Source organism: Camellia sinensis, chromosome 1 (assembly GCF_055761805.1).
Source record: "Camellia sinensis isolate YWXY chromosome 1, ASM5576180v1, whole genome shotgun sequence".
NCBI classification, from domain to species: Eukaryota; Viridiplantae; Streptophyta; class Magnoliopsida; order Ericales; family Theaceae; genus Camellia; species Camellia sinensis.
In genome coordinates, this window is record NC_138961.1 from 51,259,039 (window position 1) to 51,271,310 (window position 12,272).

Here is a 12,272-nt window from a genome sequence, read left to right on the forward strand (position 1 = left end):
TTTGTTTTGCAGACGGTTGGAAGGATCGCAGAATTGGGTCGCCGCTAGCATGACGCTGTTGAAAGGATTGGCCGTTTGCAATCTGAAGTCGAGGGTCAAAGGAGCAGGGCAGAGTTCGAGGCAATGAGAGCCGCGATGGAAAGCGCGCGAGCCGAGTTTGAGAAGGAAAGGGCCAAAACTGCTGATCAACTCAGGGCTGACACCGAGGAGAGGGCAAATGCGAACGAGGAGTCCCTCAAGTTAGCCAAGGAGGCGCTACCAAGCTGGAGGCTGAGTTTGGAAAGTTGAAGCAGGCTAAGGAGAGAGCCGACTCTAAGTCCTCGGTGGCGTTCGAGGCTGGGAAGAGCTACGCCTTTAAGGACTATGTAGAAGAAGTCTCCAAATTTGAGAATTGGGGGTTCAAACACGCCTGGCTCACAGCCCTTGCTGCCGCTGGGGTTACATTGGCCACGCCAATTCCTTACGAGCAAGTGGACGTTGAGCCACTTGAGTCTGACCCTGAGACTTGATTTGTGAGACATTCTAGTTTTGTTAGATTTTTTTCGATTTCAATGTCTGTTTTTGTTTAGTAGATTTTCATCTGTGTTGGATTTTCATATGTAAAATGTCCGCTGTTAGCGCCCCATTTATGAATGAAAATTTTATATGCTTCCAAGATATTTCTCATATTGTTTGTTATATGAGTAGACAATTAGGACAATCAGTGGTTAGGACAAAATTCCAAGACTACGTGAGACGGCAGACTTACAAACCGACCGAGCTTAGCGTTCTGATTAGATTAAAACAATGAATCTGCCAATTCCCCAACGAGTTCAAGATCGTAGAACGCCGAATAACACGTCCATAAGAACCTTGTGTTGCGGCATCGATTCGGGGAACGGTTGGGGCACTTAAACTGACTAGATTAATGAATCTGCCCTTGCCCCAGCGGGTTCGCGATCGTAGAACGCCAAATAACACGTCCATAAGAACCTTGTGTTGCGGCATCGATTCGAGGAACGGCTGGGGCACTTAAGCCGACTAGATTGATGAATCTGCCCTTGCCCCAGCAGGTTCGCGATCGTAGATTGCCGAATAACACGTCCATAAGAACCTTGTGTCGCGGCATCGATTCGAGGAGAGGCTGGGGCATTTAAGCCGACTAGATTGATGAGTCTGCCCTTGCCCCAGCGGGTTCGCAATCGTAGAATGCCGAATAGATGGTCCATAAGAACCTTGTGTTACGGCATCGATTCGGGGAACGGCTGGGGCACTTAAGCAGACTAGATTGATGAATCTGCCCTTGCCCCAGCGGGTTCGCGATCGTAGAACATTGAATAGATGGTTCATAAAAACCTTGTGTTGCGGCATCAATTCGGGGAACAGCTGGGGCACTTAAGCCGACTAGATTGATGAATCTGCCCTTGCCCTAGCGAGTTCGCAATCGTAGAACACCGAATAGATGGTCCATAAGAACCTTGTGTTGCGGCATCGATTCGGGGAACGGCTGGGGCACTTAAGCTGACTAGATTGATGAATCTGCCCTTGCCCCAGCGGGTTCGCGATCGTAGAACACCGAATAAATGGTCCATAAGAACCTTGTGTTGCGGCATCGATTCGGGAAACGGCTGGGGCACTTAAGCCGACTAGATTGATGAATCTGCCCTTGCCCCAGCGAGTTCGTGATCGTAGAACTCTGAATAGATGCGATTGGGGAATATGATTGTTCGGCACCGGGTAGTTGGCGCTTCAACATTGAGGGGATTGCCTCGAAGGTGCTACCCCGTAGAGAATAAATGGGCATGTACTCCGTGAACGAGGGTCCTATTTATTTGTTCATTCAGCATTTCAGTCCAGCTGTTTGAGGAAGATTGAACAAGCGCAAATGTCAAATAAACTTTTCTTCAACAACAGAGGCGAAACGAAGACTCTAGCTGAGCTGGGAGGAGCTATAAGTCGAAGCAGTGAACTTTACGCACGGGCAGTAGGACTTCGAGGGATCGGGAGAGGCGCCAATCTCCTCATCGTCGGAGTAGGTCGCCTAGGAAGGACAAACAGCCACAGCGTAAGTCCCTTCAGCTTGGTTCCGGCAGGCAACCTGACGCGACTCATCGCCCATTGAGTTTTGCAGTCTTCATGGGTAATAGACCAATGACAGAGGCGGACTCAATCATTCGAGATCTGAATGTGGCAGTCGAGTTTGCTCAACAGATTTTCCCACCCGAAGTTCAACAATCGATGATAGGTCGACAGGATTTCGAAGTGTTTCATGAAGGCGTTCACGGGGCGGTGAGGGGACTGTACACGGCTTATGAGATCGGTATGCGTCTCCGCGCCGCTCGCCGCGACATAGAACAGAGAGATGAACGCATTTAGAAGTTAAAAGCTCGTGCTGAGAAGGTCAAGCGCGAGTTAAGGAAAATCAAGTCTGGCGGGCCCCAATTAACCAACGACCCCAATCCGGTTGTTGAAGAGAGGATTACTCAGAGGCTGATTAGCGATGCGATAGCCGATCATAATATGGCTAGCATGTTCGTGATCGAGACTACGAGGGGTACGGCCTATGAAAAAGGCGTCCGTGACGGCCGAAAGGTCGGAATTCAAAAGACCATGGAGAAACTCGCCGAAGAAGTTTGCCGATGTGAAAATCGTGGATTTAGGCACGGTTGGATCAAGGCGCTTCGGCAAGCTGTGAGTCTCCAATCGGGAGGGTTGGATTTGGCATTTCCGTTGTATCAACAGAATGATTTTCCCTTCTCCGCATTCAAAATTGAGAAGAGCGATGACGAAGAAACCGCCAAACCCAAGAAATCCTTGTAATGCTTACGGAGATTGAAAGTGAAATTATGTATTTATTTGCCGAATTTAATAAAATGCTTAGTTTTCAATTTGTAGCGTACTTGTTATTTATATTAGTACTCATTTTATTCCAACTTTGCTTCGTTGAAAATTTTATTCGGCACACGCGTATTTTCTGCGGAGGCCATTTCGGCCCTAAGGCGTCGTGCGCCGATGGGGCTCCGGATCCGGAGGCTTTTTCAGCTCAAAAGACATCATACGCCGATGGGGCTCTGACTCCGGAGTCATTCGGCCCATCTATAATTTCTGTTTATATAATTAGGCCATTTTAATAAGGCAGAAATTAGTGCATGAAGTGGCTGCGGCGAATGTTGCTCGGCGTCCGTCGTTTGGAGTTCAATGTTAATGAAATCGCCTCGGGGCCACTGCAAAGTTTTTAGAAATAAAATGCCTCAGATTTATCGCTCCAGTGACTAGGCTTTCTATCCACAGACTCGTTTTAGAACGATTTTGTTGCGTGGGGTTACGTAAGTGTGATCGTCGAATGGAGCTTTTCTTCAGCAGGGAAGAAGCTCGAACTCTGGTTGAGTCTGATATTGCCACAAATCACAGCGGGGAAAACACTCGCACGGGAGACAGGGTGCTCAAAAAACATCAGCCTTTAAGTCGTCAAAGCAGATCACCTCGAAAGGAGAAACAGCGATGGCGAAGTTGTCCGCAACCGTGACCAAGAAACGGGGCCGACGTAGCTCCGCAGCCGTTGAGTATTACTGTTTTCGTGGCGAATTCCTTTCTTGTGGATCTTGGCCTTAACATTGTCTATGGTGCCATAGGTTTTCGCCTCAAGGGCGATTATCTCGTTGGGGTGAATCGTGGACTCAAGCGTGATCAGATCAAAGCATTTTCAAGTTACAGGTGCCCTCTGATCAGCGGGCGTTGATTTGGCGCTGCCGCTTGTACAGCGTGATGTCGTATGAGAATAGATGTTGTAATACTTCGAATGCAGATGGCGTTTTTGTAATTACCGTTTGACTAAATAAAATGTTTCATTCTAAAAGTTTATCTCGTTTTGAACTTTTGTATGTTTAATTTGAGCATCTTACTTTGAATGCTGGCACGTTTTGTCTTGTTCATGCGATTGTACTGGTTTCAACCTACATATCCCTGCTTAGATGTGCAAATGTTTTCATTTTAGAAGGGCGCTCCGAATCGGGAGGCTTTATTGGCCCAAAGACACCGTGCGCCGATGATGGCTCCGAATCTAGAGACTTAATTTGGCCAATCGTGACATCCACGAAGGGCGCTCCAAATCCGGAAACTTTATCGGCCCAAAGACGTCATACGCCGATGGGGCTCCGAATCCGGAGACTTGATTTGGCCAATCGTGACATCCACGAAGGGCGCTCCGAATCCGGAGGCTTCATCGGCCCAAAGACATCATACGCCGATGGGGGCTTCGAATCCGGAGACTTAATTGGGCCAATCGTGACATCCACGAAGGGTGCTCCGAATTCGGAGGCTTTATCGGCCCAAAGACGTCATGCGTCGATGGGGGCTCCAAATCCGGAGACTTAATTTGGCCAATCGTGACATCCACGAAGGACGCTTCGAATCTGGAGGCTTTATCGGCCCAAAGACGTCATGCGCCGATGGGGCTCCGAATCCAGAAACTTAATTTGGCCAATCGTGACATCTACGAAGGGTGCTCCGAATCCGGAGGCTTCATCGGCCCAATGACATCATGCGTCGATGGGGGCTCCGAATTCGGAGACTTAATTTGGCCAATCGTGACATCCACAAAGGGCGCTCCGAATCCGGAGCCTTGATCGGCCCAAAGACATCATGCGCCGATGGGGCTCCGAATCCGGAGACTTAATTTGGCCAATCGTGACATCCACGAAGGGCGCTCCGAATCCGAAGGCTTCATCGGCCCAAAGACGTCATGCATCGATGGGGGCTCCGAATCCGGAGACTTAATTTGGCCAATCGTGACATCCACGAAGGGCGCTCTGAATCCGGAGCCTTTATCGGCCCAAAGACGTCATGCGCCGATGGGGCTCCGAATCCGAAGACTTAATTTGGCCAATTGTGACATCCACGAAGGGCGCTCCGAATCCGAAGGCTTTATCGGCCCAAAGACATCATGCGCCGAGGGGGCTCCGAATCCGGAGACTTAATTTGGCCAATCGTGACATCCACGAAGGGCGCTCCGAATCCGGAGGCTTTTGAACTGGATTACAGAGTCAGTAAACAGGCATCTTTGCATTACAGAAGTGGAAAGTGTACATGGTGAGCCGCTCAGAACCAATATCATTCCCACAAGTCGGGTTTTATGATACAACTCGCGTAAGTGCGTTAGGAGCAAGGCCGCATGCCTAATTCTCCAGCAACCAGCCTTCTATCGTCCAAAAATAACTTTAGGGGCAACTTTATCGGCGTGCAACGGCGCAGCTAGATGCGTTCATCAGACGTCTTGAGAGGCTGCTACTGGTATCGCCTACAGCTTCCGTGGCTTCTTATTACAAAGCCGTCCGACTTCATTGAGACTCGATTGGTGTCTTTCCAGAAAGGAGATAGCATGCTTGTGCGGATTGTCGGGAACCTCAGATTTGTTCAACGCCGTGTTCAGTTGGGAAGCGTAGCAGCTGATGATAGGTGCTTGGTACGGCCCGAATAGTATGCAACCAAGTCCGCCCCATAATGAGGTTATACGGCGAAGGGAGCTTGACGACCAGGAATTCCACTTGCACCATTTAGGAGCCCGCCCGAACGGGTAACGTGATTTTCCCCAACGGATACTCCGGATTCGCATTAAAGCCGAACAATGGATGAGGAGCCGGAGACAGGTCTGATTCGTTGAAGCCGAGTTTTATGAAGGTCTCGCAATACATGACCTCCGAAGTGCTCCACCTGGTCAACGAGGATGCGTTCAACGGTAAACCGGTTCACGTGTAGTTCAATGACCAATGGATCAATATGGGGAAGTGTTATGCCGAATAGATCAGAGTCGTCGAAGATAATGCTCGGCGCTTGGTGAGGCTGTTTTGTTTGTGCGCGTTGCTCCTGGGGGAACGAACGGATTGCATACACGGTACATGGCGTTGGAAGACTGTATATCATATGTATAACGCCGGGGGGAGGTGACTCCTGCCGAAGGGCGACAGTTTTGATTGTGCTTTTCTGGACGTGTTACTGGAGCCGACCATCTTGGACCAATTCCTCAAGGTGGTCTTTCAAGGCATAGCAGCTGTCTGTATCATGACCGTGATCTTTGTGATATTCACAACGTCTGTCCTGCCTTCTCATGTCAGGAGGTCCCATCATCTTGGACGGCCATTTGAAGAATGGAAGATGTTGGATCTTGGGCAAAATTGAGCTGATTGGCTCTGACAGCTCCGTATATTTCTTATCGACACGCTTTGTGCGCCTGCTATCGACCTGCAGTTGCTCATTGGCTTGGTGTGGGCATCGATCGCTGGATCGGCGAAAATCTTGTATCTTGTCTCGTTTAGCCCGCTGTCATGGTTCAGGGCTTTGAGGTGGTGCGGAACTTATTGGCTGAACGATTTCGAGAGGGGCCGTTTTGTTGACCACGTGTCCGGTTTTAACCCGCAAAGCTTCGTCTTCCACTTTGCAGTATTCCTCTACTTTCTTCATCAACCCCTAGACTGTTTTGGGGGGTCTTCTAGTCAAGGAACTGCGGAGGGCACTATCTGAGTGTAGTCCCATTTTGAAGGCAGTGATGGCCATGGAGTCGTTGCAAGGGTCATCGACAAGGTTAAAGCATTCCCAATATCACGCAGAATAAGCTCTTAGTGTTTCTCCTGGCAGGATTTGCATTGCCCAAAGGGAGTTGGCTTGCTTTGGCTAGACTTTGCTGGTAATGAATCTAGCCCTGAAGGATTTCTGTAGTTGGTGGAAGGTTTTGATCGAAGTCGGCTCCAATTTATAATACCACTGGACCGCCAACGGTCCCAAACTGCTAGGAAATATTCGGCACATGAGGGCCTCGTCGTCAGCATGCAATGTCATGGCCTGCTTGTAGTGGCGGATGTGGTCGGTGGGGTCTGATTTGTCGTCGTATAGGGTGAACGATGATGCTTTAAATTTCTTTGGTAGGGCAACCTTTGCGATCCGTCATACAAAGGGGTCGTGTTGGTCTTCGTCCGAACTTTTCCTTCTTCGCTTCTGCATTGTACGGGGACTTTCTTCGGAAGAACTGGTGGTTTCATGTTGTCCCTTCTTCCTGGGCTCCGGGGATAGTGAGTCGAAGTCGCTATCAATGTCTTGTCGTGCTCGAGGTTGTCGACCACCTGCCTTCGGAGATCGTTCTGGATTTAGGCGCGCAGCTTGTTTGGACTTTGCCATTTCCAAGGCCAAATCTTCATGAAGACGTTCATTCTCAGCGATCATGTTCTCCAGCCTCTGTTCATTTTGCTTTGCTTGTTCCATGATCGCCTGCATTGTCTCATGCTCCGAAGTCGAGGGTAAGGCGAAATTCAATTTTCGTCGTGCGGCGATAGTTTCTGGTCCAAGCAAGTTTGTTGGAGTAGTTTCATCGTGAGGTATAGGGTCGACAGTGACTGTCGGAGGATCTTCCATCACGCTCTCCATGGATGTGCTTGAGTATTCCCATAGACGCCGCCAATTGTGGGGAGGTGGTTTGGAAATACTCTTCAGGATCCTGGGAAACGCTCATGATCCTCTTCTGGTCACCTGAAAAAGAATAAACACTCCGGTCGAGGGTGCCGGAATTAGATACACTCGAGAAAACTTGTATTCTAAGTTTAAGCACGATAATTCTCACATACCTCTTTAGAACTGAAGATCTCGTATTTATAGTATTCTCTTGGGGCCTTGGGGCCTGGCCCACTTCTAGTCCTTGCCATGTACTTCTACACGGCCCTTGTTTCACTGGCAGGAATACCGACTCTTTTATTCGGCCCCAAAATTGGATAGGGTCAATGCCGAATAGAAGTTATGTTCTGGACCGGATTGGTCCACTCCTGTTGATCCAATATTATTCGGCTTCCACAACGTTGTATGAGATTGTGGAGAAGGCAACATGCAGTGATAATACAAAATTGAGTCTTGATTGGAAAGTAAGAATAAGTCCTCAATATTGCCCACCTCATTTTAAGTAGTCCCAAACACCTCTCAATGACGTTACGAGCAGAAGAGTGCCTCATGTTAAAAAACTCTTGTGGAGTTGTTGGGGCACCCCCTTCTCTCCATGTGGAAAGATGGTAACGTTGTCCTCTCTATGTTGCAAGAAAACTCTCCTCATTTGTGTAACCCGCATCTATGAGATAGTAGTGGCCTGTAATTATGTAAGATGGTTTCACTATGTATATAACAAAATAATTGTTTAATATAGATATATTGTACTTATGTATATAACAATATATAATTATCATACCAGTCGGGACTTTTAACCCATTGGGTCTATTGACAGCATCTCTAAGTACCCTAGAGTCAGAAGCAGATCCTTCCCATCCAGGCAAGACATATATGAATTGCATGTCTTGGGAGCACACACCCAATACATTTGTGGCAATTTCTCCCTTTCTTGTTCTATACCTTGGTTTGTCTATTACAGGGGCGAGAACCTTAACATAGGTTCCATCTAAAGCACCAAGACAATTCTAAAAAAAAAATATATTATAAAATTAATATAGGTAATACAAAAATATAATATGCTAATTAAGCGAAATTGTAAATATATTGTACCTGAAAACAACTCCACCTATCATTTGTACAATTAGCAGTTATCGGTTCAGGCTTCTTAAGGAGAAGACCATGGAGGCGCAACACAACTTTCATAACATTATTGAAGTGCTTACTAACTGTTTGACCACTCCGCATGAAATTAAATTTAATTTTGCGGTTCTTAGTGTGATATGCAATCACATTCAAAAACATTGCTACTTGCTCCTCTAAAACGACATACTTTGAATCAGATAATCCAACACTTCGCACCAACCCACATAAAAGCATGAAAGTACGCTTATTCATCCGAAGTTGGTCATGACAATTTATGTCACTATCGTTGACCAATCTATTCAAATGGCCAATTTGTTTTCCATAGGGGTAAGGTGATCTAGGTAGTTGCAATCTAGTTTCTTTCTTCTTGAATACAGCATGTAAAATCACTATATACATAGCACATGCATAATTAATAGATGAAACAACATATTGGAGGGCTACAAATTCCTCTATAAGGTCCTTTCTCCTTTTCTTAGTGGCATAATTATTATCCATCTACAAAAAATGAATAAACAATAAGCGGCTAAAGTCAGCACAAAAAGTAGAACAAATAATAGATAATAAAAAGTGTTTAATATGATAAAACTGATTGTAACAGCCAAAAAGCCATAGTAGAGTGAGTTTGAATTTATCATATTAAAGATGTGCAGAAAAGTAAAGAAAATGATGTGATAACTTGTAGTGACTTTTTGACTTTTTAGCTAAACTGTATAATCGACAAACTAGACTTATTATTTCATAAATTGGAGGGGACAAAGTGTATGGGTCTGAACATTTGGCAGTGTTTGGTGTGAAAATCTCTTTGCCTCAAGTTCTTTTACTACATTGGAAATAATGCATCCAGCAAATAGAGTGTAACAATATCAAAAAACAAAAAACAAAAAACAAAAAGAAGAATGAACTAAGTACTGACATAGTCTTCCACAAAAAATTGAAGTAAAATAGGTATTAAACAATGATGACTTTGGATTATTAGAGACATTGGATATTAGTTTGACATGATGGTTTTAAACAGATTAGTGCTATTTTTATTTACCTAAAAACTTCATTTTCTTCATTATCTTGCTTAGACTGTGCTAAGAAGACGAAGAGGACTGGTTCAATTTTTATGCGATGCATAAATATAACCAGATCAAATCAACAGCAAAAGCAAGAATCGAAATAGCAACTGGAAATAAGAATCAGCCCAAAACCCTTCCCCACTGCAGCCTCCAAAACCCTCCCCCAAAGACCTTGAAGATAAGAAGAAACTTATATATGTGCCAAAAGCCAATTAAAAATCAACTACAGATAACAAAATTCCATTCATGTATATCAAAATTATACCAATTACTCCTTAAACAGTTTGAAACTACACCAATTTGAACAAAAGATAACTTGACGATGATAACCATAACAATACTGGAATTTTTTTTCTGATAAGTAGCAAGAACAATACTGGTATTATCCCAATAAAGACTTAGATTAACAAATAAACCAAAAAATAAAAAGAAAAATACCCAATTCCACCTTATACAGTTTGAAATTACAGTAATTTGAATCAAAGACAACTTGATAATTAGAACACTACCCAATTCCTCCTTGTACAGTCTGAAATTAAACTAATTTGAATCAAAGACAACTTGATAATCAAAGCAATACTGGTATTATCCCAAGAAAGACTCAGATTAAAAAATAAACCAAAAAGGAAAAGAAAAAACCCAATCTGACATATACCCAATAAGATCTATTACAGGGCATAGAAAAGCCACAGATGAATGCAAGTTTAGATCCAAGCAACGATGAACTAAATCGAACTAAATAAAAGAAATTAATTAATTAATTAAACTGATAACAGGTAGCTTTTCTCACTTGCAACACCAACAACTATCAACAACAAAATCGACGGACAGTACAATAAAAAAACAATGTTCCTTAAAAAAATGATGATACACTATTTTACAAATCAAAACAAGATCAAATTAACAAAAAAAGATTAAAAAGAAAAAAGAAAATAAACCACAAAAAAGATTTACAAATCAAAGATTGCAAATCATAAACAACAACAAAAAAACAAGGTATAATTTGGGGTAAAGAATCTGATAGAGGGATTAACAAAAAATAAAAAATTACCGACGTAGCAGATGCTCAGCTGAATCTAGACAGCTTGCTGTATTGAGATCAAAAATCTGATGTGAGAGAGCTTGTTGTACGAGATTGAAAATTTGAAGAATAAGAAGAAGAGCTTTTCTTGCCTCTCCCTTTTGCTGCTGCTGCTTTGATGAGTTAGGGCTAGGGCAACAATATGGGTAAAGAAGTAAATCACACTCCTAATACCAACGGACTAACTTTGAATACCAAGTTTTGGGGCAGACTGTGAATCCCCTTTACAAGGCCTGTATGAAGCTGTGACAACACTCACCACTGTTTACTGACGAACAAAGAAATTGAGGAACAAAGAAATCCCGTTAGTGAAAGTTGACTGGCAAAACCATGGTGGCGTGTATGCCACTTGGGAAAGGGAAGACGATATGATCAAGAGATATCCTGAACTGTTCCCTCTGGATCCAGTGTTCTTCCAAAATGAAGGTAATTTGAGTTTGGAGGACCAAACTCTTTATAAGAATGGGAGATTGTGACAACCCTCACCACTGTTTACTGATAATACCACTGATTACTGCTAAACTGTGACTGAACATGATTAAGTAACTGATTTGACTGACACTCTGAACTGATTGATTGAGTGTAGTAGTTTAAATGCATTTCTATCTGTTTGACTGTTAATTGATCTGTTCATGTTTTATGTTTTAAACTACAAATTGAAAGCCTTATCGGTGGCCGAATCCGAAACTGATTAGTGTTTTATGCTAATTAGAATTTATGTGATTTTATGGTATGTTTAATTGAAATTTGACTTGGTATGATTAAATTGGAATAAATAATGTTAAATTATATTAGTTGGCTTATTTACCAAAGTACCAGTAAGTGGACTTTGCCAGACCAATTGTTTAGTCTTGATTTACATGTGTTGGCATCACATTTCTTCAGCCCTTTTCTTGAGCCAAAACCAACTAGAGAGAGAGAGTTAGGAGAGCTTTGGTTTCAATAAGATTTGCTTAGAAAATTAGAAGAATTGAAGAGTAGATTGCATAATTGAGCTTCTAGACTTGAAATTGAGGACATAAGGTAGGATATTCATCTTCTTGATTATGAATTCTAGTTGTACCTTGCATGGTTAACGAGTCTTTAGTGATCTAAGTCTAGAATTGGTTCTAACATGTTGAATTGAAGCTTAAATCATGCGTGCATGTATACATTGTTGAGTTTTGAGGTTGTTTTCATAGAATCCTCACATGCATGTCCATATTCTAGCTTTGGTCCATGAATTCAGCATGTTTTTAGAAGGATTGACTCATTTGTTCTTGTATTAGAAGCTTTGAAGTTGATTAAATTCATGCATGTTGCATATACATCAAGTTCTTGAAGTTTTGTTTGGAAATAGGCTCAATTGAACTACCTTTGGGCTTTGAATTTGCAAATTGATCTTTAAATCATGTCATATTATGAGTTTTAAGGTGTTATCCAGAAAATTAGCCCAAAAGGATCGAATTTGATGCTTTAAATGTTGAGTTTCATGCTTGGAGACAAATCTGAAAGTTCCAGATTTTGGATCCACGCTCGAGCGAGGAACTTCACGCTCGAGCGTACACTCTGAGTTCATGCAGTCCACTCGAGCGAGAAAAGTAACG

At 43.7% G+C, this 12,272-nt stretch overlaps 1 protein-coding gene across 1 annotated transcript; it reads right to left on the reverse strand.

Annotated features, from left to right (window-relative positions):
• Positions 1 to 8,039: 8,039 nt before the first annotated feature.
• LOC145796470 (uncharacterized) lies at positions 8,040 to 9,039 on the reverse strand. Its single transcript, XM_082881711.1, has 3 exons — positions 8,509 to 9,039; positions 8,198 to 8,423; positions 8,040 to 8,098 (listed from the first exon to the last, which is right to left on the reverse strand). Exons 1-3 carry the CDS (start codon positions 9,037 to 9,039, stop codon positions 8,040 to 8,042), a joined length of 816 nt encoding a protein of 271 aa, XP_082737837.1.
• Positions 9,040 to 12,272: the final 3,233 nt, after the last annotated feature.